This window comes from Schistocerca cancellata, chromosome 8, assembly GCF_023864275.1.
Source record: "Schistocerca cancellata isolate TAMUIC-IGC-003103 chromosome 8, iqSchCanc2.1, whole genome shotgun sequence".
Taxonomy (NCBI): Eukaryota; Metazoa; Arthropoda; class Insecta; order Orthoptera; family Acrididae; genus Schistocerca; species Schistocerca cancellata.
The window spans coordinates 192,227,692-192,254,826 of record NC_064633.1 but is presented as its reverse complement, the minus strand read 5'-3'; the positions used below and the strand labels follow the sequence as shown (position 1 = coordinate 192,254,826).

Genomic DNA, 27,135 nt, shown 5'->3' with positions numbered 1-27,135 from the left:
CTGGAGGGGGTGGGAAAGGAAAGGGATAGTAGTGTATGGGCGGGGGGAAGATGAATGCTGTCAGTCGGAGTTACCAGGGACTAGAGTGCCAACAGGTGCAGCATCAGAAGTTTTGGGGCAGGGAGATAGGGAATAAAGGAACAGAAAAGTAGGGAGTGGGGAAAGATGGATGGATGCTTTGGGAGAGGGTGGCAAACAAAGAGGGTGGGAAACGAGAGTGGGGACTACATGATAGGAGAGAGGGGGTGGAAACTGTGAGGTAGAGGGTTTGGGGACAGTATGCTACTGTAGGTTGAGTTTGAGGTAATTACGGGAGTGGAGAATGTGTTGTAAGGATAACTCTCAAATGAACACCTCGGAAAAGCTGGTGGTGGAGAGAGGATCTAGATGGCTGAGGTGTGAAGCAGCCGAAGAAATCAAAAACATTACGTTCAGCTGCATGTTGTGCCACAGGGTAATGGGCTTTGCTCTTGGCCACAGTTTGGCATCAACCATTTATCCCGGTAGACAGCTGGATGGTAGCCATACAAACATAAAAAGCTGTCCAATGACTACAGCAGTATTGGTATATGAAATGGCTGCTTTCAAAGATGCCACGGCTCCTGATGGGATAAGAAAAACCTGTGACAGGATTGGAGTAGAAAGTGCTGGTTGGGTGGATTGGGTAGGTCTTGCACCAGGGTCTTCTACAGGGATATGATCCACGTGGCGAGAGGTTGGGATTGGGAGTGGTTTAGACACAGACTAGGATGTGAAGGTTGAGTGGACGATGGAACACCACTTAAGAAGGGGTGGGAAGTATCTCAGGTAGGATGCCCCTCATTTCAGGGCATGGTGATAGATAATTAAAGCCCTGATGTGGTTGAGTTGTTCCAGTCCAGGGCAGTATTTCATGATGAAGGGGGCACTTTAGTGTTACTGGTTCTTTGAGGTAAAGGGAGGATTATGGGTATGAGGGGGGAAAATGGCATGGGAGATCTGTATGTGGACTAGGTCTGTCTCTGAAGGCCTTGGTGAGACTACCAGCATGCTGAGCAAGGGAGTTCTTGTCACTCCAGATATGCCATCCTCGAGTGGCCAGGCCTGTATGGGAGGGATTTTGTGTTGCGAAAGAGATTATGGCTGTCAAAATGCAGGTATTGTTGGTGGATGGTGGGTTTAATGTAGTCAAAGGTCAGATGGAGCCATCAGAGAGGGGGAAGTCAACGTCTAGGAAGGTGGCATGCTGGGTTGAGCAGGACCAGATTAAGCGAGTGGGAGAGAAGGTATTGAGGTTTTGAGGGAATAAAGAAAGGGTGTCTTGGCCCTGAGCCCAAATCATGAAGATATCATTGAACCTGAACCAGTATATGGGTTTGACATCTTGGGAGGCGAGGAAGGTCTCCTCTAGGTGGCCCATAAACAGATTGACATAGGAGTGCCCATATAGGTGTCCACGGCTGTGCCACAGATTTGTTTGTATACCTTCCCTTCAAAAGAGAAGTAGTGGGTTAGGATAAAGTAAGTAAGGTGTGCAAGAAATACGGTAGTGGGTCTGGAGTCTGAAGGACATTGGGGAAGGTAGTGCTCAATAGCAGTAAGACTGTGGGCAAGAGGGATGTTGGTGGATGGGGAGATGGTGTTAACAGTGACGAGTAGGGTCCTCTGAGGTAAAGTGGTGGAGATGGTAAAGAGTTGAAGGTAGTGGTCAGTGTCCTTGCTGTGGAAGATTAGATTATGAGTAATTGGTTGGAGGTTTTGTTCAACGAGAGCTGAAATTCTTTTAGTGGAGTATAGTAATCAGCCACAGTGAGGCGTCCAGGATTGTTGGGTTTGTGGATTTAGGGGAGCGTATAGAAGATGGGCATGTGGAATGTTATAGTGGTGAGGAGGGAAATGGATTCAGGTAGAGCTGACAGACTCTGTATAATGTTCATGGCAATGAGAGGTATTTTAGCTCTTCATTTATGGGAGATTTTTCTATTTTACACTCTTCTTCCAAGAACTATATAAATATGTAAAACTAACAGTTAAGAGGCTAGAGTATTTGACTTGGAGCAAAAGTTTCCGAACTTTCGCAGGGGAACCCTTTTGTGGCCAGCCTTTTTTCTCCAATAGAGGCTTGCAAGCTGCCCCTTTGTCAGACAGCACTGACCCACTTTTTTGTGGGTGTAGGCAAAAGCTCAGATGCAAACAAAAAGGAAAAGGAGGGGCTAGAGAGCAAAATTCTATTGATGGTGTAATTAGAGATGGGGAACTTTGTCACATGGACAGTAATGGGGAAGAAAATCAGCTTCAAGGAGACCATCCTGACAGTCATATGATGTGGAGTGATATAGGGAAATCGTGGAGAAAAATTAAATCGGAATTAACATGTAAAGTTTTGAGAAGAGTAGAATATGAATCCTTATACAGGCATCCTGATTTAGGTTTTCTGTGATTTCCATAAATTTATTAAGGTGAATGCAATCAGGATTGCTCCTTTGAAAACAAAATGTTTGATGTCCTATCCCCTCTTTGCTCTTTCCAAACTTGTGCCCAGTTTCTAACAACTTCATTATTACAGGAGTACTATATCATAATCTTTCATTTATTTCGGACAGGAATTCGGTCACTGCTCCTACCAAGAGCTTTGAACTGCTACATTACCTAGCCCATGGAGAAGATAGCAGCTGATAATACTATACAAATGACAATTCCCTTGAAACTTCAAACAATATGATGTTAAATGGGTGACATTCTACTCTCAACTGCAATGTGTGTGTTATCACCTACATAACATTGGAAACTGAGAAGTTAATTCCCATTTGTTTCCGTTCAATCACTGCTAGCTACCATTTAGGGTTTATGATATAGAGTAGTGATATTGATGTAAATCTTATTAGCACCTCGTATAAATGAAACTGGTCTCTACATTATAAAATTTGCCTTTAGGAACACTCAGCTCTTCGAGGTGGGATTGAACCTTACAAGAAGGAAAATGCAAAATTAGTAAAAGAAGTAAATGAGCTTTATTCACAGCTTGTTAACCAGAAGGAAGAGGCAGACAAGACTCAGAGGGGTAAGTTAGATCACATATGATATCAAGGTTTGTGTAAAAATTGTTTTAATAATGTTTTCATTTACATTATCATAGTGGCAAGTACTATCAGTTAAAACTATAGGAACCAGTATCACACCAAATTTGTTTTGACTTACAGAAATGGCTACACATGTAAAGTTTTTGTTTTCCCAAAATGGTTTGTCTATTGTGGAAAAAGTAGTGAAAAAAATAAAAGGGGTGACTGAACAGTTTCTGTTGGAAGGCTATACCATCTGGAATTGATGTACCAATCAAGCAGATTCTCAGTGAGCATGCAGTCAGTCATCTCATCTATGCACCAGGTTGAATATATCCATTTGGTAAAACACCATGACCTTCTGCACGAAGAACTCCTTAACTGCGTGCGACACCTCATCAGACAGGAATTGTAGACTCTTTAAGGCCTTTTTAAAGGGACTGAAGGTATGATGATAATATGGGGAGAGATCAGGACTGTAGGATGGGAGCTAGTGTGTCTACCACTTGAGTTGTTGTCCATAATGGATGTGGCTGGCCAGCCAGATCGACCAGCACCTTGTGTCAAACTGTAACCAGCATGGAACTTGGCGCACCATTCCAAGGTGGTGGTTTTTGACAGGCATCCTGCCCCCAAACACTTTATTCATTCTCTGATGGATTACCCCCCCCCCCCCCCCCCCCCCCCGCCACCTCCTCACTGCAGGTCTGGGGGTTAGAATAGGCCTGAGGTATTCCTGCCTGTCATAAGAGGCGACTATAAGGAGTCTCACACTTTTCGGCCCTATGAGTTCAGGTCCCATTCTATGGTTTGACCTGCCACTTTCAAAATTCTACAGAAGTGCAGGCCATGTGGGAAAGAATGCCTTATGTGGTGCATGAGTTATCCACAGAGCCCTAAGATTCGATCTCCTGAATCTCTTGTCATGGCTTTGCATCTCCACCTGCGATTAAACTATTTGTGCAAGGACACTTTCCGCGGTTTGTCATCTTCTTCTGTTCTCTCCTGTCCTCTTTCACCCTCATGACAATATTGGATTTCACTGCGCCAAATATCCAGCACAGCAGCCAGTCCATTGTGGTGGGGCCATCATGTACCCATTTGGTGGTAGCCCCCGATAACACAGGGATCACACTGCTGCTGCCTGAGCTGTAAACTTCCCACGTATGCCAAGGAGTAGATGCCTGTCTTCCTGGGGCATCAGGACTCCTGACAATGGCCATCATGCCAACTGGCCTTTGCTGTGGTTGGGTGGCACCTGTGAGGAGAGCCCTTGATCGGAGTGGGCGGCATCAGGGTGGACGACCTGCAATGAAGCGGACTGGCATCTCTTGCTGGTGACTGTACCGCACCATTAGTCTCTAAGAAAGACAAGATTGAATACAGTGCCGACAGGTATAACCCTAAATCGCTACCCTCCTTTGCTACACAATGGGAGGAACATAGGGCTACAGAATGGAGAGAGCCATATTTGCCTTGGTTTTTAGTCTGTAGCAGAGCTGATGGGGACTCCTTTCTACCTACAAAGCCTAAGTTTTTCTTTTAACACCTTGAGGATAAGTTTGGAGAAGTGACAGCACTGTCCAAGATGCGAAATAGCACAGTCTTGATTCAGACAGCATCCCCACCCCAATCCTGAATGTTACTTGCCTGTGACAAGCTGGGTGATATTCCTGTTTCCATCACTCCCCGTAAAAGCCTCAACATGGTCCAGGGGATAATTTTACATCACAATCTCCTCTTGCAGTCTGACGGCGAGCTTCATGCCAATTTAGAACAGTGGGTATTCATTTCCTCCAGTGTGTGTACTGGGGACCCAAAGACAACAGGGTTGCTACCGGTGCCTTCATCTTGGCCTTTTGAGTGTGATTCATTGCCTGAAAAGGCCAAGGTGATGGTTTATCGTTATGACGTTAAACCATACGTCCCTCCCCCTACATGGTGCTTTAAGTGCTGGAATTTCAGGCACATGTCTTCCCACTGCAATTCCAGTGCCACATGTCGAGACTGCGGATATCCACTGCACCGACCCACTCCGTGAGCGCCTCCTCCCACTTGCATCAGCTGTGGAGAGCACCACTCCCCCTGCTCACCAGACTGCCCAGTACTCCAAAAGGAGTGGAAAATCATGGAGTAAAAGACCCTGGACTGGTTGACTTACACAGAGGCTAAACATAAATTAGAAAGATTACATCCCATTCGGGTGACGTTGACATATGCTGTAGCTACGTCACCATTGCCGTCCCAAGCACCAGTGGTTCCTCACTCTGTGCCACGGACAGTGGGCCCTCTGGGCCAACAGAATACATTTGCCTCCTTGGTGGTAGGGGGCAAATATTCCTCCATTGCTCACAAAGCACCTACTTTGGGAGCAAGGCCCCTCTGCTGGTGAAGCAACAGCCTCCTCCAGCTCCTCTCATGTGGAAGGGGTCGCTTGGGACCCTGTCTCCACTAATGCCACAGTGGACACTCGCCAGTGGCTCAAGGAGCCGAAAGCTGCTGCACAAAGAGCTTCACGGTCTTCCTCCGTGCCTGAAGCTGCTTCGGAGAAATCTTCCCAGCAAGCCCGTAAAGAGAAGCGAGAGAGCAAGCAAACTAAGAAGGAGTCTGCTAAGAAACAGGACCTGTGGTGGCCCCAACATCACTACTCCCTATCAATTCTGCATCTGAGGATGCTGTGAAGATCTTAGTGTCCCCTGTGGACCTAGATCTCACTGATGTCTCATCCACCATAGAAATGGCTACAAATACTCAATTGGTGGCAGCAGGTGACCCTGAGGCATAACCTGCCTCCTTGGGTGCTTCATGCCTTCCCAGTCTCACTATAACGTCATCCTCCAGTGGAATTGTGGAGGTTTTTTCCACCACCTGGCTGAGCTACAGTATCTCTTAAGCTTTGCACCTGCTTTCTGCATTGCACTTCCGGAAACCTGGTTCCCAGAAATGCAGATCCCTTCCCTCCACGGTTATATGGGGTTATTACAAGAACTGTAGTGACTATTATAGTGTGTCAAGTGGAGTTAGTGTCTATGTCCTGTACTCAGTATGCAGTGAACCTATGCCCCTTCAAACCCCTCTTGACACTGTCGCTGTCAGGATAAGGACGATGCAGGAAATAACTGTCTCGACGTATATCTTCCTCCAGATGGTGCAGCACCCCTGAACGCATTGGCTGCACTGATTGATCAACTCCCTAAATCTTTCCTACTTTTAGGAGATTTTAATGCCCATAACCCCTTCTGGGGTGACACCATGCTTATTGCCTGAGGCTTAGATGTCAAAAATTTACTGTCACAACTCAACCTCTGCTTCTTAAATACAGGTGCCCCCACACATTTCAGTGTGGCACATAACACATATTCGGCCATTGATCTCTTGGTTCTCCCAGCTATCCACTGGAGAGCACATGATGACCTGTGTGGTAGTGACACTTCCCCCATCTTCCTGTCACTGCCCCGGCATCAGGCCCATGGATGCCTACCCAGATGAGCTTTAAACAAGGCGGACTGGGAAGCTTTCATCTCAGCTGTCACCACTAAATCTCCCCCACATGGTAAAATCAATGTGGTGGTTGAACAGGTAACTACAACAATCATTTCTGCGGTGGAAAACGCGATCCCTCATTCTTTAGGGTGCCGCTGCAAAAGACAGTGTCTTGGTGGTTGCCGGAAGTCGCTGAGGAAATTAAGGAGCTCTACAGATGCATAAGTGGCACCCTTACCTGGAGCCCCTCATAGCCTTTAAATGGCTCCGTGCCCACATCCGCTAGCTTATCAAAAGACGGAAACAGGGGTGTTGGGAGAGATATGTCTCAACCATTGTGTGCCATATGTCACCTTCCCAAGTGTGGGCAAAGATCAAATGAGTTTTTGGGTACCAGACCCCAACAGGTCTTCCCGGTGTTAACATACATGGCGTGTTATCTACTGATGCAAACACGATTGCTGAGCACTTTGCTGAGCACTTTGCTCGCGCCTCTGCATCGGAGATCTACCCCCCCAGCCTTTCGCACTCTCAAACAGCGGATGGATGGGAATGTCCTCTCATTCACTACACGCCACAGTGAACCATATAATGCCCCTTTTACAGAGTGGGAGCTCCTCAGTACCCTTGGACAGTGCCCCAACACAGCTCCTGGGCCAGATTGGATCCACAGTCACAGTCAGTAGTAGTCTGACTACAAGCGACATCTCCTCGTGATCTTCAACCGGACCTGGTGCAATGGCGTCTGTCCATCGCACTGGTGGGAGAGCACCATTGTACTAGTGCTCAAACCTGGCAAAAGCCCACTTTATGTGGACAGCTATCAGCCCATCAGCCTCACCAAAGTTCTTTGTAAGCTGCTGGAACGTATGGTGTGTCGGTGTTTGGGTTGAGTCCTGCAGTCACGTGGCCTACTGGCTCTGTGTCAGGGCAGTTTCTGCCTGGGTCGCTCTACTACTGATAATCTCGTGTCCCTCGAGTCTGCCATCCGAACAGCCTTTTCCAGATGCCAACACCTTGTTGCCATCTTTTTTGGTTTATGAAAAGCATATGACACTACCTGGCGACATCATATCCTTGCCACGTTGTGCAAATGGTGTCTCTGAGGCTTGCTCCCGGTTTTTATCCAGAATTTCCTGTCATTTCGTATCTGTGCGTTTCTGTGGGATCAAACTGCTGAGCTCATCTCTCTCTCTCTCTCTCTCTCTCTCTCTCTCTCTCTCTCTCTCTCTCTCTCTCTCTGTGTGTGTGTGTGTGTGTGTGTGTGTGTGTGTGTGTGTGTGTGTGTGGGCGCGCGCGCGCGCTGCATTTCGTACTGCTCCACCAGTACTGGTGTTGCTGAGCAGTGCCTACAGGGAGCCATCCACAAGGTGCAGTCATGGGCTCTAGCCCACAGCTTCCAGTTTTCATGATCCCCTCACTGTAGTGGAGACATATTGATTTTTAGGACTGGTTTTCGACACCCAATTGACTTGGCTTCCTCACCTTCGTCAGCTTAAGTGGAAGTGCTGGCTGCACCTCAATGCCCTCCACTGCCTGAGCAACACCAACTGAGGTGCCGGTCTCTCTATGCTGCTGCAGCTCTACAGAGACCATGTTCAACCCGCCTTGACTATGGGAGTCTGGTATATGGTTCAGTGGTTTACTCGACCCAGTGCACCACTGTGGCATTTGACTAGCGACTGGAGCTTGTAGGACGAGTCTAGTGACTAGTTTCCTGGCGGAGGCTGGAGTCCCTCCATTGCAGGTCAGGTGCGCACAACTGCTCACCAGTTACAGTGCACACGTTCATAGTTGTCCTGCGCATCTGAAATGTCGTCTCCTTTGCCTACCCACGGCGGTTCATCTCCCGCATCGGTGGCCCAGGTCAGGGCTTAAATTGCAGTTCGTGTCCGATCCCTTCTGTCTGAACTGGAGTCCTTGCCTTTACCACCTATACTTGAGGTCCATTTGTGTACACCTCCATGGTGTACACTTAGGCTGCGTCTTCGCCTGGAGCTTTCACATGGCCCAAAGGACTCAGTTCAGTCCATGGCTCTCCACTGTCAGTTACTCTCTATTCTTGACATGTACTGAGGCCATGAAGTGGTTTACACCAATGGCTCGATGGCTGATGTCCATGTCGGCTTTGCATATGTTTATTGAGGACATATTGAACAGCATTCCTTGCTCGATGGCTGCAGTGTTTTCAATGCAGAGCTGCTGGCTACATCTCGTGCTCTTGAGCACATCCATTCATGTCCTGGGGAGTCGTTTCTTCTGTGTACTGACTCCTTGAGCAGCCTACCAGCTATTGACCAATGCTACCCTTGTCATCCTTTGGTAGTGACCATCCAGGGGTCCAGCTATGCCCTGGAATAGTCCTGTCGTTCAGTGGTGTTTGTGTGGACCCCAGGACATGTCAGAATCCCAGGCAATGAACTTTCTGACAGGCTGGCCAAAAAGGCTACATGGAAACCACTTACGGAGATCGGCATTCCAATAGCTGGCCTGCATTCATTTTTACGCCACCATGTTTTTCGGCTTTGTTGTACGCTCAACAAACTGCATGCCATTAAGGAGACTACGAATGTGTGGCAGTCCTCCATGTGGGCCTCTCACAGGGACTCTGTGGTTCTCTGCCGGCTCTGCATCGGCCACAAATGGGCGACCCACAGCTACCTCCTGCACCATGAAGACCCGCTTTGACTGCCCTGTGACAAAATCTTCGGTTACCGGACTCATTGCCACTAATTTTATCTGACAACGCCTAATCAGCTGATTTCGTTTTACGTTTTATTCGTGGGGGTGGGTTTTATCATTTGATCTAAGTTTGAGCACATGTCCTTTGTCCCTCAGAGTCCTCCACCATAGGGTGGAGGTTTTAATGTGATGAAGAGTGGCCGGCTTCTCCTTTTTATTCTCATGGTCAGCCAGTCATGGTAATCTGTTTTGTTGTTTTAATCTCTTCTACCTGTTTCTTGCGTTTCTGTGGTTTTCTTCTCGCCTTTTGTCCATTTAAGTGTTTGTTGTCCTTCCATTGTTCTTGTGGTTTTTCCTTTCTCTCCGTTGTGCGTTGTCAGTCATGCTTGTTTTATTCTCGCTCTTGTGGCACTGTTTTATTTGGAATAAGGGACCGATGACCTAGCAGTTTGGTCCCCCCCCCCCCCCCCCCCCCGCCCTCTTTTAAACCAACCAACCAACCATAGATATCTTACAGTGTTTCTTTCAGCAGCCAAGGAAAAAATAACAGCACATTGGTCCTGTTTTTACATATTTGTTAATAACATGGCCCTAGCTCATGTTTCTGTATTAATCTCTAGCCTACATATTGGTGCTTATATACCCGCACTGGACTCTCACTTTGTTGTGTATACGCTGCAGCAGGGCCCTCAAACAGAAATTTTTTGATTGCCCCTTATGGCTTAGTAGCAAGATAGAAGAATCAGAAGCTTTGTTTTAAAAATTGTTTCCAGAGGCAGCATAGTCATTTTGTTAGAGGAGACTGAGTCTTGCTCATTAATAAAAATACATTTTTTTTGTGGAGAAAATTGGCTTTCACAAAGGTAAATTAAGACAACAGGAGTGAAGGGAAGTTTAAAATAGTATCCTGCATGTTATTTAAAGATTATTTTAATTGTTCTTCTTAGCATAATGAAAAAGGCAACACATATTTTAGCAGAATTTAAAATAAATCATACAGTGCTTCAGGTTTACTTAAAATATAAAATTTACTCAGTTTCTTTTAAATGAAAATTTGGAATCTAAGTTTTACAAACTTTCTGTACATGACTAAACATGAACAGGTTCAGAATATTAAGCGTTGGTTTTGGGAAAAAGCTGTCAGTGTCAAATAGTAACACTTCACAAGGACAAGCTGTTTTTGTGTATTACTTTTGGGTGTTGTAAATTCTGTGATTAGTTAAATAAACAAGTGCCTCAGAGGAAATATCAGTGGAAATAAATATGCAAACATGATGGTTACTTACATGAGGCTCATGAACTGTTCCCAGCAAGAGGGAACTGGATGATGATGATGATGATATGGATGGTTACTTACATGATTGAAAGAGTTTTGTGGGTGTTCATATTTCAAGTGAAGATATTGAACATACAAGATGTGCGTTGATGAGGATGACTAGGGTATTCCTGAAAAAATGGAAGTTGTGAACTTTGAGTTTCTGTGTTGTTAGTATGGGATATTATAGAAAACTATTTTCACAAGGAACCAAAAAAACTATGGTCACTACTTGCATCAGATAGTGATTACATTACTAAAAAATTGAAGTACAGTATTGAAATTCTGTGGGGGTGGGAAGAAGATAATTTGTTGAGGCCATCGTTGCCATGTTCATATGGCATTCAGAACACACAGTGTCCCTACAGGTTAATTTGTAAATGTAACAACCAGACTGCAGTGCTCTGTATAGATTCATGCAAGTCTTTCAAGCCAGCTTTAAAAGCATGGAGTGGGGCAGTTCCCTGCAGTATGTCTTCTTGTCTGTTCCTGTGCTGAATAACTTCAGCATTTTCAGTACTATGATGATCATGGAATGAATTCCTTATGCTGTCAAACATATTATTTTGTTTCCAATAATCAAAGCAGTTCTCACTTTTTTTTTTTTTTTAAATGAATGGGACACAAGAACATTATTTTTAGTAGCAAACATCAAAAATCTTGTTCCTTCTTTGAGCTTTCCTTGTGGTTTCCCTGTATGTTTTAGCAATACAGCAGTATGAATTTTGTGTTTGTCATAACTCTAAATAGCAGCAGAAATGAATTGTTACAATGTTGGAGCTGTAAATTTATTGCTGGGAGCCAGTTAATTCATCTATGGCTTGACGCAGAGTATTATTTTGAGCTTGGTCATACAATACTCATAACTTGCATTGAGTTTGCTCAACTATTATGGATCCTCCATTTAATATGCACAGATTGTTTACTCTAAATTCTGGAATATAGACTTTGTTTTCAAACATATGTGCAAAACAGTGTTTGTAATGGTGCAAATGAAAAACTGAATATCAAATAAATACAGACAAAACGACAGTTAAAGACAAGCAATTTGCTGAAATATAAAGTGTACTAATTTTATATTAGTGAAAAAAGTTTCTTGCTCTGAGGATAATTAAGATAGGAAAAGATGGCAAGACGTACATTTGATGTAGAGGGGAAGAGTTGCTGCCAGTCATGAATCGTGGGAACGTATTCTGTACAAAAGTAATCAGGAGTGAAAAAAATTTAAGCTATTGACATTTGAATCCCAGAATAATAATTAGCTGTGGTACAATGACAAATGAAAGCTGAGAATTAGAAATGGGAAATAACCCAGAGGATGCACATGGGGGAAAAAGAGAGGTTTAAGTACTGGAATTGTAAGCGGGAACAACTGAAATAAGGAGTGTTAAATAAGGTTACTTACCACAATTTTTTTTCATGTCTGAGTTGCATAATAATTTGCGTGTAGATGAAGAAGCATTATTCATTAATCAGCAAATGAGACAGAGCAGCAGTTAGAATGCTGACTTCACATCGGGAAGGCATGCTAATTTGGGTTTTCTGTGGTTTTCCCAGATCACCGAGACAAATGCCGGGTTAGTTCCTCTTAAACAGGACCATGACTGACCACCTGTCCTATCCCCGTAGGCTGCCTGTCATATTCTCTTAGAGCATGTTATTTATGCTGTGTGTTATTTTGGCCCATTGATTGATTGGAATTGTGTTACCTTGTCAAATCCTGTATCGTTGTGAGATGGTCCTCGGATGAATAAATAAATAAACTACAAAATCATGTGTCTGTGGTGGTGCTCGTTTCCATTGTCCTATCTTATCCTCTCGCACCACTCAGTTATTATTACCCCCCATCACAAAGCTGACGTCAATGATGTCAAAGAATTCTATGAGAAACTGCTTACATTAATGACTTGTATGTGCATGCAGCAGGACAGAACTGTGTAATGATGTACAGAAATTAAATTCATTGTCTGAGCTGTTTCATTTTGTTCTGAGTTAAATGCAGGAGTTTTTAATACTTCTCATAGAAAACTGCAGTTCAGCAGTATTTTCACTTGGTGGCAGTCGACCTTTTCTATCCTCCTATGCCTCTTTTTACTTTCAATGTTTCTGACACCCTGTTGTTCATTGCCTCTGTGTTATGACCTCAAATGGAGCTGTATATACATCTGAATGTAGTATTGCAGGTAATTAGTAGACACACACAATGTACTTTATCCAAATGGTTACAGGTGCTTCCTGCAGATGTGTTGTTGTTGTGGTCTTCAGTCCTGAGACTGGTTTGACGCAGCTGTCCATGCTACTCTATCCTGTGCAAGCTTCTTCATCTCCCGGTACCTACTGCAGCCTACATCCTTCTGAATATGCTTAGTGTACTCATCTCTTGGTCTCCCTCTACAATTTTTACCCTCCACGCTGCCCTCCAGTACTAAATTGGTGATCCCTTGATGCCTCAGAACATGTCCTACCAACCGATCCCTTCTTGTGGTCAAGTTGTGCCACAAACTTCTCTTCTCCCCAATTCTATTCAATACCTCCTCGTTGGTTATGTGATCTACCCATCTAATCTTCAGCATTCTTCTGTAGCATCACATTTCGAAAGCTTCTGTTCTCTTCTTGTCTAAACTATTTATCGTCCATGTTTCACTTCCATACGTGGCTACACTCCATACAAATACTTTCAGAAACGACTTCCTGACACTTAAAGCTATACTCGATGCTAACAAATTTCTCTTCTTCAGAAACGCTTTCCTTGCCATTGCCAGTCTACATTTTATATCCTCTCTACTTCGACCATCATCAGTTATTTTGCTCCCCAAATAGCAAAACTCCTTTACTACTTCAAGTGTCTCATTTCCTAATCTAATACCCTCAGCATCCCCCGACTTAATTCGACTACATTCCATTATCCTCGTTGTGCTTTTGTTGATGTTCATCTTATATTCTCCTTTCAAGACACTGTCCATTCCGTTCAACTGCTCTTCCAAGTCCTTTGCTGTCTCTGACAGAATTACAATGTCATCGGCGAACTTCAAAGTTTTTATTTCTTCTCCATGGATTTTAATATCTACTCCGAACTTTTCTTTTGTTTCCTTTACTGCTTGATCAATAAACAGATTGAATAGCATCGGGGAGAGGCTACAACCCTGTCTCACTCCCTTCCCAACCACTGCTTCCCTTTCATGTCCCTCGACTCTTATAACTGCCATCTGCTTTCTGTACAAATTGTAAATAGCCTTTTGCTCCCTGTATTTTACCCCTGTCACCTTCAGAATTTGAAAGAGAGTATTCCAGTCAACATTGTCAAATGCTTTCTCTAAGTCTACAAATACTAAAAATGTAGGTTTGCCTTTCATTAATCTTTCTTCTAAGATAAGTCGTAGGGTCAGTATTGCCTCACGTGTTCCAACATTTCTACGGAATCCAAACTGATCTTCTCCAAGGGCGGCTTCTACCAGTTTTTCCATTCGTCTGTAAAGAATTCGCGTTAGTATTTTGCAGCTGTGACTTATTAAACTGATAGTTCGGTAATTTTCACATCTGTCAAGACCTGCTTTCTTTGGGATTGGAATTATTATATTCTTCTTGAAGTCTGAGGGAATTTTGCCTGTCTCATACATCTTGCTCATCAGATGGTAGAGTTTTGTCAGGACTGGCTCTCCCAAGGCTGTCAGTAGTTCTAATGGAATGTTGTCTACTCCCGGGGCCTTGATTCGACTCAGGTCTTTCAGTGCTCTGTCAAACTCTTCACACTGTATTGTATCTCCACAGAAAGAAAATCAAACGTCTAATGACAGTAACGAAACTGAAAGCAGTTCGCAAAAATTTCTTCTGAAGTTATTTCACCGGAAAACACCAAGAACACTGGCTGAAGACTACTAAAGTTCCTAAATAAACTACTATACACAAACAATTAATTAGTACTTAGCTTTCAATGCGCCGCTACAGCTGCAACTGGTCAGCGCGGAATGTAAACATGGGTAAGAGGTTAAGTTGCTCGATACGAAACACTCACAAATATCAGATCTGTGTCCTTCAGGTGCAGTTGAAAAACGCACAGGAGGAGCTAGATAGGATGAGGAGGGAGAAGGGGGTTGGGGAATGGGAGCTGGCTGTTGGCAAGAGATCTGCTAGGAGAAGGAGATTTTCAGATTGTTTTACTATTGGTATTTGTAATAGATTTGACCAACTGTCAGATTCTAGTGGAGAGGAATCTCTAGTAGCTGTAGATGTAGGAAGTATGCAGCAGACCTCAGCAGTTACGGTGGCTAAGACAGTTGCAAAGTCTAAGAGAAAGAAGGAGGTTCTGCTGTTAGGTAGTTCTCATGGCAGAGGTGTAGGCCAGCAGTTGCAGGAAGTGCTGGGGAGTGAGTACCAGGTCACCAGCATTGTGAAGCCTAATGCAGGATTGGCTCAGGTGACTGTTAACATAAGGGGGTTATGTAGGGATTTTTCTAAAGAGGATCAGGTAGTGATTGTGGGTGGGGCTGGTAATAGTATTGATAGGGATGGGGAGTACGACATAGATAGTGACCTGGAAAAGATAGCCACTCAGACTGGCAACACGAATGTGCATTTCGTGGAACTGTTTCAACGTCACGATCGGCCTCATCTTAATACAGCCGTCAGGCGTAATAACATGAGACTTGGGGGTGCGCTAATGACAGAAGGCATGAGTCACATTTCAGTGGTGTCGGTGGAGTCTATCAGCAGGACGGGTTTCACTAGACATGGCCTGCACCTCAACAGGTATGGAAAGGGGAGGTTGGCAAAGCTTATAGGTGACAGCATAGGTGGGGGTGGTGGGATCACTCATGGGAAAATTCTTGTAGTTGTGGGTGTCAGAGCTGTACCTTTTTTAGATTGAAGTCAGCTGACAGGTATTCCTGCTTAAGGGAAGTCTCTCTAACAAAGAAACCACTTTCGACAAAGCTTAGGTATCCGATTAATGAGGGAATTAGTATATTTCATAAAAACATACAAGGCATTAGAGATAAAGTTAATGAATTACTTATAGATGTTGACTCTGAAATTATTGGTATATCTGAACACTTCTTAAATAAGGAGATAATTCAGAGGCTTCCTTTACCAGGATACAGGTTGGCTGGCAGCTTTTCTAGGAGCTCTTTGCGGTGTGGGGGAGTAGCCATGTATGTGAAAAACGGTATCCCATTTGAGTCAATTGATGTTTCAAAGTACTGCACTGAAAAGGTGTTTGAATGTTGTGCAGGTGTGGTTAAATTTAGTAGAGCTAAACTTCTTACTGTTGTTATTTATAGATCCCCAGACTCCGATTTCACAACATTTTTGCTAAAGCTAGAGGAGGTTCTTGGTTCACTTTATAGGAAATACAAAAAGTTAGTTATATGTGGTGACTTCAATATAAATTGTATAAGTGATTGTGCAAGGAAAAGGATGCTGGTAGACCTCCTTAATTCATATAATCTTATGCAAACCGTATTCTTTCCAACGAGAGTGCAAGGGAACAGTAGAACAACCATAGACAATATTTTTGTTCATTCGTCATGACTAGAAGGGCATTCTGTTAGCAGAATGGTGAATGGCCTTTCAGATCATGGTGCACAAATTTTAAGTCTAAAAGATTTTTGTGCTGCAACACAGGTTAAATATATTTACCAACGTTTTAGGAAAGCTGATCCAGTTGCTGTAGATACTTTTGTAAACCTTATCAAGGAACAAGAGTGGCAAGATGTTTATAGTGCTGATACAGTAGACGATAAATATAATGCTTTCCTCAAGACTTTTCTCGTGCTCTTTGAAAGTTGCTTTCCGTTAGAACGTTCAAAACAGGGTACTAGCACAAACAGGCAGCCTGGGGGGCTGACTAAAGGTATAAGAATATCTTGTAGAACAAAGTGGCAATTATATCAAAATGTTAGAAACAGTCACAATCTAAATGCAGTAGCCCATTACAAACAGTATTGTAAGGTGCTTAAAAAAGTTATTAAGAAGGCAAAAAGTATGTGGTATGCAGATAGAATAGCTAAGTCTCAGGATAAAATTAAAACCATATGGTCAGTCGTAAAGGAAGTGGCTGGTCTGCAGAGACAGGTCGAGGATATAGAATCAGTGCGTAGTGGGAATGTCCGTGTTACTGATAAGTCGCATGTATGTACTGTATTTAATAATCACTTTCTGAATATAGCAGGTGAACTAAATAGAAACCTAGTCCCAACAGGGAATCATATAGCGCTCGTAGAAAAAAGTGTTCCGAGACTGTTACCTGAAATGCTCCTCCATGATACTGACTTGAGGGAGATTGAGTTAATAATTAAATCACTAAAGACCAAGAACTCTCATGGATATGACTGGGTATCTAGCAGAATACTGAAGTATTGTTCCATGTATGTTAGCCCAGTACTTAGCCATATCTGTAACTTTTCCTTTGGGAGTGGTCGGTTTCGTGACCGATTAAAGTACTCGGTAGTGAAGCCACTTTATAAAAAGGGAGACTGGGATAATGTTGATAATTATAGACCTATTTCTATGCCATCGGTGTTTGCTAAAGTTATCAAGAGGGTTGTATATACAAGGTTACTGCAGCATTTAAATTCACATAATTTGCTGTCAAATGTACAGTTTGCTTTTAGAAATGGCTTAACAACTGAAAATGCTATAGTCTCTTTTCTCTGTGAGGTTTTGGACGGATTAAATAAAAGGTTGCGAACGTTAGGTGTTTTCTTTGATTTAACGAAGGCTTTTGACTGTGTTGACCACAAAATATTACTGCAGAAGTTGGAACATTATGGAGTAAGGGGAGTAGCTTACAATTGATTCGCCTCTTACTTTAAGAACAGAAAGCAGAAGGTAATTCTTCGCAATATTCAGAGTGGTAATGATGTTCAGTCCCAATGGGGCACTGTTAAATGGGGCGTTCCCCAAGGATCGGTGCTGGGGCCACTGCTGTTTCTTATTTATATAAATGATATGCCTTCTAGTATTACAGGTGATTCAAAAATATTTCTGTTTGCTGATGACACCAGCTTGGTAGTGAAGGATCTTGTGTGTAATATTGAAACATTATCAAATAATGTAGTTCATGGAATAAGTTCGTGGCTTGTGGAAAATAATTTGATGCTAAATCACAGTAAGACTCAGTTTTTAGTTTCTAACTCACAATTCAACGAGAACTGATATTTTAATCAGACAGAATGGGCATGTTATAAGCGAGACGGAACAGTTCAAGTTCCTAGGCGTACGGATAGATAGTAAGCTGTTGTGGAAAGCCCATGTTCAGGATCTTGTTCAGAAACTAAATGCCACTTTATTTACCATTAGAACAGTATCTGAAATAAGTGACATTTCAACACGAAAGTAGTCTACTTCGCATATTTTCATACGCTTATGTCATATGGTATTATTTTTTGGGGTAATTCTTCTGATTCAAAAAGGGTATTTTTGGCTCAAAAACGGGCTGTTCGAGCTATGTGTGATGTAAGTTCTAGAACCTCTTGTCGACCCCTATTCAATAGTCTGGGAATTCTGACATTGCCCTCATAGTATATATTTTCTTTAATGTCGTTTGCTGTTAGCAATATTAGCTTATTCCCAAGAGTTAGCAGCTTTCACTCAGTTAATACTAGGCAGAAATCAAATCTGCATGTGGAATGCACTTCCTTGACTCTTGTGCAGAAAGGAGTGCAGTATTCTGCTGCATCCATTTTCAATAAGCTACCACAAGAACTCAAAAATCTTAGCAGTAGCCCAAACGCTTTGAAGTCTAAACTGAATAGTTTCCTCATGGCTCACTCGTTATATTCTGTCGAGGAGCTCCTGGAAGAGTTAAAAAATTAAGCAAATTCCAGCATTACATTCTTGATTTTCTTTATTTAAACTAATGACGTGTCACCTGAATATGTTTCCTATATTTCATTTTATCTGTTTCTACAATCGTGCTATAATTTCATGTATTGACTCGTTCCATGACCATGGAGACTTTTCCTTAATGTGGTCCCACGGAACAATAAATAAATAAATAAAAATAAATTTCGTCTTCATCTACATTCTCTTCCATTTCCATAATATTGTCCTCAAGTACAAAGCCCTTGTATAGACCCTCTATATACTCCTTCCACCTTTCTGCTTTCCCTTCTTTGCTTAGAACTGGGTTTCCATCTGAGCTCTTGATATTCATACAAGTGGTTCTCTTTTCTCCAAAGGTCTCTTTAATTTTCCTGTAGGCAGTATCTATCTTACCCCTAGTGAGATAAGCCTCTACATCCTTACATTTGTCCTCTAGCCACCCCTACAGATACTGAAAGTGAATTATTGCATTCACACACAGAGCTGCAGCAAATGGACCATGGCAGCTTTTGTCAGGTTGAGCACCACATGTGAAGGTGAAAAGCATATTTACAGACTTGATGCCAAAGAATGGTGGACAAAGGTCTGGGGGCAACTTGCAAGGAGCCATGAAATCATTGATGAGTTGACAAAAACATCAGTGGGCTTGAGTGAACAATAAGCTCAACATGTGCTACTTTGGTCATAGAGAAACAAATGTAACAGTAAGCTGATGGAATGTCAGTCAAGGCTCTCTATATGAGTGCAGTGGTAAACAGAGAAGCACTTTGCAGTAAATGAGAGCCATAATGAAACTCTACCTGTATGTTTGTCTACACTGTGTCTAGCTTATGTTGCTGTTCTGTGATGGTTATAAATAACTATCCTTATAAAGTTAGACAGCTAAAGTATGTCTTTTTGCCATTTTAGAATGTGATATTTCAACACCAACAAAAAATCTTAAATTTGCTTTAGAATAGTTTTCAGCACACTACCCATTAAGAATATGAATCAACTGCCTATACGCACACAATTGAGGCTCATGGGTCAGGTCCTAACACTTGAATGTGACATTCTCCTACTCTTTTTAACATAAGTTTCTCCTTTCTGCAGCCCCAGGTGATTGTTTACTTCAAGTTGATCAATAACAAATAATTTGGAATATCTTCTTTGCTACAGTTATGAAAAACATTTAGGCCATGCTGTGCTTGAAAGATCGAACTTTCAATCTGAAAGCTTTGATGTTTCAACTGTATAGTTAGCACATCATGCCCAATGACTACCAGTTAAAAGTTGTTATAATGTGTACATGGGCAGAATTCAATGGGCTATGACAGGACTGAAGAAGTGATGGCTTGGCTGAGGGAACTAATAGCAAACTAATGGGAATCTAAATATTTTTTGAGAAAAACTAATTCCTGTGCTCTCCAAATGTGGTCAAACATATATTGATTATGTGAAACTGTTACCAAATTCTTTTCTATTTCATTTATGAATTTGAAATTTGAAAATTCCACTTCTGTCAACCATGACAATTAAAGTTTGTGTGATCTGTTCAGTTAAAAGTATTTTGAATGAAGAATAGTGTCTACATGTTTTCTAATTATGATTGTTAAATCAATATAGTTTTAAACTAAAAATTAATAATTGACAATTGAGTTACACAGTCTTAAATAATGCTATTATACCAGATGCTATGAGTAGGGACAAGAAAAAAACTATTTTATTTTGCAGTCAGTTTCAGTGTTGTTTTCTGCCTATTTCACTGTTATTTTCTGCCTACTGTGGTGTTTTTTTTTTCTGCCATTTGTTTCGCCAATTTTGGTACTACAAGGTTTGTTTATTAATACCTTAACATTTTTAATGTCCTTTTAGGTGCTTAAAGTCTGATGTTTCTTCTGAATGTGTGGGGAGTTTTGAAAAATTCTGACTGATGTCAGAGCCATAGCGAATCATTAAAATGGCATCTGCACAAAACACTTGTTATGAGCAATGTGCTTTAGCTGACTTTTTGGTTGTCAAAACAAACCATAGTGAACATCTATAAACGTTTGTGTGCAGTGTATTGCAATGATGAAGGTGATAGGTATACTGTTATGCTATGGATAGAGAGAGTTAAGGTCAGGGAATGTAGAAACTAAGCTTCATGATCAGCCATATTTCTTACATCCTGTCACAGCCACTGCTCTCAATGTGATGAATGGTATGGAGTCCACTATTCATGCAGACTAGCTCATCATAACTCAACAGTTGGCTCTACAACTATCAGTGAATTTTGAAAGTGTGCACATTCAAAGGTATCTACAAGATGGGTTTCTTTTGAGGCCAGTGGAGAGACCTTTCTGTCACAGATCGTTACAGGTGACAAAAAATGGCTGCACTACTTCCGCCTCGACTGACATCTCTGCCCAAACTCTTTGCCTTTATATTTTATTTTCTCAGGCTTGTCTGACATTCGGCATCACCCCCAAAGGCCTCACACTTAAAGTTCCCATCTCTGGCTGCAACCCTTCTTTCCATCAGTCCCTATACCAGTTCCAAACTGAACAATCCATTGCCCTCACCCACCTAATCCTTCACCTACACATCCACTCAGCCAATCAACACACCCATCAACTCCTATCCTTAATAAAAGTCCTCAATCTTTCCTCTCCCACATCCACACCGGCTGTTCAGAGCATCCTCCTACAGGCCAACCGCAAATTAGAACAGCATGCCACCCTCCACCTTAAAAAACTATCCAATCTCCTGGTTTCCCACCTCCGGAAAGGCAACTCACTCACCCTTCACAACCTTTCCAGCAAACCTCAACCTCCTCTCATTGCACACAAACCCAGTCTCTCCCATCTACTCAATCTCCCACTTCCAGCTCCACTCCCTCCAAAACCTCAAAATTCCAATCAACACAATCTGGAACCACAACACCCCAATTCAGTAGTTAACCTTTCCTCCAAACCTCTCTCCCAATCCGAAACCTCTGTCCTATCCAAAGGCCTCACCTTCAGCCCCACTCCCAGATTTAACCAAACAGCCCTCGTCAAAGATTTACTGTCCTACACCCGTACTCTCTGCTGGAAATATCACTTTGCCATGAAGAAAAATGATCCTAATCCTACTCCTAATGATCCAACTCCCCAAGACACTATCCAAATTGAACCATGCCTGGAACAGTTCCGTCCTCCGTCACAGTGGGACCCACCTCCTCTTCCTCAAAATCACCCTCTCCTAACCTTCCAGGAATTTCTGACTTCCAGCCTTGCCTCTCAATCCTTCTTAAAAAACCTTAATCCTACTCCCAACATCACCACTGCTGAAGCCCAGGCTATCCGTGATCTGAAGGCTGACCAATCCATCGTCATTCTTCCGGCGGACAAGGGTTCCACGACTGTGGTACTTGATCGTCGGGAGTATGTGGCTGAGGGACTGCGTCAGCTTTCAGACAACACTACTTACAAAGTTTGCCAAGGTAATCCCATTCCTGATGTCCAGGCGGAGCTTCAAGGAATCCTCAGAACCTTAGGCCCCCTACAAAACCTTTCACCTGACTCCATCAACCTCCTGATCCCACCAACACCCGGCACCCCTACCTTCTACCTTCTTCCTAAAATTCACAAACCCAATCATCCCGGCCGTCCCATTGTAGCTGGTTACCAAGCCCCCACAGAAAGCATCTCTCCCTACATAGATTAACACCTTCAACCCATTACATGCAGTCTCCCATCCTTCATCAAAGACACCAACCACTTTCTCGAATGCCTGGAATCCCTACCCAGTCTGTTACCCCCGGAAACCATCCTTGTAACCATTGATGCCACTTCCTTATACACAAATATTCCGCATGTCCAGGGCCTCGCTGCGATGGAGCACTTCCTTTCACGCCGATCACCTGCCACCCTACCTAAAACCTCTTTCCTCATTACCTTAGCCAGCTTCATCCTGACCCACAACTTCTTCACTTTCGAAGGCCAGACATACCAACAATTAAAGGGAACAGCCATGGGTACCAGGATGGCCCCCTCGTACGCCAACCTATTCATGGTTCGCTTAGAGGAAGCCTTCTTGGTTACTCAGGCCTGCCAACCCAAAGTTTGGTACAGATTTATTGATGACTTTTAATGATCTGGACTCACAGTGAAGAAGAACTCCAGAATTTCCTCTCCAACCTCAACTCCTTTGGTTCCATCAGATTCACCTGGTCCTACTCTAAATCCCATGCCACTTTCCTTGACGTTGACCTCCACCTGTCCAATGGCCAGCTTCACACATCCGTCCACATCAAACCCACCAACAAGCAACAGTACCTCCATTATGACAGCTGCCACCCATTCCACAGCAAACGGTCCCTTCCCTACAGCCTAGGTGTTCGTGGCAAACGAATCTGCTCCAGTCCGGAATCCTTGAACCATTACACCAACAACCTGAAAACAGCTTTTGCATCCCGTAACTACCCTCCCAACCTGGTACAGAAGCAAATAACCAGAGCCACTTCCTCATCTCCTCAAACCTGGAACCTTCCACAGAAGAACCCCAAAAGTGCGCCACTTGTGACAGGATACTTTCCGGGACTGGATCAGATTCTGAATGTGGCTCTGCAGCAGGGATACGACTTCCTCAAATCTTGCCCTGAAATGAGATCCATCCTTCATGAAATCCTCCCCACTCCACCTAGAGTGTCTTTCCGCCGTCCACCTAACCTTCGTAACCTCTTAGTTCATCCCTATGAAATCCCCAAACCACCTTCCCTACCCTCTGGCTCCTACCCTTGTAACTGCCCCCGGTGTAAAACCTGTCCCATGCACCCTCCCACCACCACCTACTCCAGTCCTGTAACCCGGAAGGTGTACACAATCAAAGGCAGAACCACGTGTGAAAGCACGCACGTGATTTACCAACTGACCTGCCTACACTGTGAAGCATTCTATGTGGGAATGACCAGCAACAAACTGTCCATTCGCATGAATGGACACAGGCAGACAGTGTTTGTTGGTAATGAGGATCACCCTGTGGCTAAACATGCTTTGGTGCACGGCCAGCACAGTGTTACACCGTCCGGGTTATCTGGATACTTCCCACTAACACCAACCTGTCAGAACTCCAGAGATGGGAACTTGCCCTTTAGTATATCCTCTCTTCTCATTATCTGCTCCCGGGATTAGAATGACTCCTTACCCTCTTCCTTAAAACCCACATCCGTTCGTCTTTCGCTCTCCTTCCCTCTTTCCTGATGAAGCAACCGTTGGTTGCGAAAGCTTGAATTTTGTGTGTATGTTTGTGTTTGTTTGTGTGTCTATTGACCTGCCAGCACTTTCTTTTGGTAAGTCACATCAGCTTTGTTTTTTTATATATATTGGTAAATTATGTGATTAGTATTACAGTTTTACAAAACAATGTAAATGATAATGATCTCGTAAAAATAATTTAGTTTTGTGAGTGAAATGGAGTTGAACACTGCTGTTTTCACTGCTTGGAAAATTAAATTTTATTCTTTAGGACATAGCTACTCCCAAGTTGGGAACTACTGTCATAGAATGGGATGGAGACATGTAGAAAAATAGTATATGTAAAAAATATTATACTGTCATCAAATTCTCTATTAAGAACAAAATAACATATTCTGTGAAATATACTGCAGGACTTTGTTTATTGTATGACCCTTGTACTTTCTGATGGCATATTTTTGGAGTACCGTGTGTTCCTTACTTCTGTCTTATTTCATTATTTTTCAGTACTATGTTGAAAATAAAAATATACCTACCAATTACATTACATTTATTGACAGATTACATTATTAAAATAATTTATTAGTATTAAACCTATCTAATGGGATAAACTAGCTTAGTGCCCGTTGCTTCGCTTGCATAGACTGTATAGCCAGTAGAGATTTTTTTGTTTTTATTAAATATTTATGTTGTTCACAAACTGCAACATTTTCTAAGCTTTTTTTGCTAATTAAAGCAATATAAGCATGCTCTTTTTGGATGGTACTTATGACCAAACAACGTTTTTTGGTAGATGGAATACAAAGTTTTTTTTTGATCATGCCTTTTGTGTTCTTGTGGAGATATTTCCATAGCAACTTTAATCCCCTAACATATATTTCTTTATATGTAACTGAGAAGTGAAATACCAATTTTCATAAGTTTAGCTTTAACATTTTTTTTTTTTTTTTAATGTAACAAAATATTTCTTAAAAATCTTCATCCCCTATTGCACTCCCTTAGAGGCTAAATTTCCAAAAACACTGAAACATTTATTTTTTTTATTTATAATTGCAAAATCAAATACCAATTGTCATAGATGTAGCTTTAAAAATGTGTCTGTAGTTCTTTAGTAATTATTTATTTTCAACAAAACTGTCACTCACTATTATACCCCTTTAGAGGCTGAATTTCCAAAAATTCTGATTATTATCTGACTGAGAAACCAAATACCAGTTTTCATAGTTCTAGGTATAAAAATCCTTTAATAGCGACATACTTTCAGAAAGCTTTTCATTCCCTATTTCACCCATTTGGGAGTGGAATTTCGGACAATCCTTCTTAAACAATGCCTATAGAATAAGACCGACACCCTCTCCAAACTTAGTTTCTATCGTTAGCAGTTTGTGCTGGGCGTGATGAGTAAGAACTGAATCAGTCTAACCCTGTTTAACCCCGTTAGGGGTTGAATTTTAAAAAACAGTAAAACATATTTTTCGTCTCTACCCGAGAAGCCAACACTAGTTTTCAAAGATTTATCCTGAAAAATGATTTAGCAATGAAATATTTTCATAAAATGCTTCACCCCCATTTCATACCCTTAAGGGTTGAATTTCCAAAAACAGTGACATATGTATGTTTAACTATCATAGATTTGGCTTTAAAAATGCTTTCAAATAAAATATTTTCATAAAAAAAATCTCATTTCCTATTTCGCCCCCTTAGGGGTTCAATTTTCAAGAACACTGAAACACGTAGTTTTTAAAATTGTAACTAAGTCAAATACCAATTTTCATAGATGTAGCTTTAAAAATACTTCAGTAATTCTTTAATAATGATGTATTTACAAAATAAAAAAAATTGTACTTTTAGCTCCAAAATTGTCTTAGAAGTGACATTTTTCAAAAAAACCCTTCATACTCTATTTCACCCCCTTAGGGTTGTAATTTTGAAAAATCCCTTCATAAATGATGCCTACAGTATGAGATCCACACCTTCTCCAAATTTCAAGTTTCTGTCCATAGTGGTTAGGACATCTGTAACCATAGATTACTGAAAGTCTTTCAGTCAAAAGCATTGTTATAAGAACAAAGTTATTTTTCTCAGATATAATGCTCCCGTTCTGTCAGCACTTCATTACAGTGTCAGAACTGCTGCCAACAGCCTACATTTTGACACAGGTGACAAACTGCTTTCAGCACAACACAAAGACACTTGGCAGTCTCCAGATACCCACCAGGGAATGAAAGTTACTTTTCCACAAAATTATGAAGGGATTTGTATCCCTTCAGACTATCTCAAAAGGTTGAGCCCTGTTATTCTGTGTACATGTATCAGAATTTTTGCTGTTTCAGCACTGATAGAGTTAATTATCATCCCGTGGTTGGAACAAGAACCTAGAGCTATGAACACAGACTTAAATAAATCTGTGATCATAAATTAAAAGCCGAAACTGAAGTGCATCACAATGCATTTCAGTATTTCCTTGGCTTTTCAGAAGTATTTATCCCTTCATATTACTCAAAAACTTTCTGGTTTAATCACCAAAAATTCATTTTCCCCACAATATAATGAAGTAATCTCCTTCACTTTTATCTTGGAATATGGGTAATGGATTTATCCAGCGCCATTAGATTTCCCAATATTTTTGCACAACAAATCACACCAAAAATGATGCTCAGTCCACAGGTGTACTGCTGATCCATAGTGTCAAACAGAGACAATGTTTTGGCAATTAGGCATGTCGCCATCATGGGGGTGTTGACAAACTTAGCTTATGTGGGTATGTAGCTGACTTACATTCCCTCCCACTGCAAGCCATTCCGTCTGTGGTCTGTGCCCGAGGGCATGCATCAGCAGTTGCAAAGATGCTTGTGTTGGTGTCTGTAGCAGTATCAATGTAGTTGCTCTTCTCCCTCAGTTGCCAGATCGTTGTGTTTACTGACTGGCTTCTTAAGTAGACCCAGTGCTGGTTCCCAAGCCTTGCTGGGATCATAGACATACTCCAGACTGATAAGATTATCCCTGGTGCAAATTTCAATGACTTTCCTGATGACACTGTTCCTGTATTTTGAAGTCTGCACTAACATCCTGGTGCATTCGTATTCCATTGCACTATTCTCAGACAAATGGCGCTCTGTGACTGCCGACTTGTTAAGTAACATTAGCAGTGTGTGCTGCTGGTCATCTCAGCGTTGATCTTTGATGGTGCACACTGTTTGTCCAATGTATATCTTTACTAATTGGCATGGAATCTAATATACCCTGGCCTTCCACAAACAGAGGTCATCTTTGACACTCCCAATAATGCATGTGTTTCATTGGGCACGCAAAAGACAGGGTGCTTTTTCAGTCTGCACTCGACTTTTCCCAGTAGTGCGGCAGTGTATGGTATAAAGACTGTGGCTATCTCTTCTGTGATTTCTTCCATCCCCATGACTGCAATACAACCTATACTTTACCACAAATCTCACTTAGTTTGGAATCTGGTATAATACTACATTATTTTAGTTTATATCAACTTAAAAAAGGACAAAAATGATTTGTAAATAATTATCCATGTGTATTATTTGCTGTTTTTGGCTATGTGAAGCTTATTTGCATTGTTTAATATAATTTC

The 27,135-nt window shown here is 42.2% G+C and overlaps 1 protein-coding gene across 1 annotated transcript in view; it reads left to right on the top strand.

The window, feature by feature from the left end:
- The window catches only part of LOC126094905 (centrosomal protein of 135 kDa), a 402,349-nt gene that overhangs the window by 19,106 nt on the left and 356,108 nt on the right, over positions 1-27,135 (top strand). Inside the window, exon 2 of the mRNA XM_049909544.1 lies at positions 2,914-3,040. Coding sequence (XP_049765501.1) covers positions 2,914-3,040 — 127 coding nt within the window. The remainder of the gene's footprint in view (positions 1-2,913; positions 3,041-27,135) is intronic.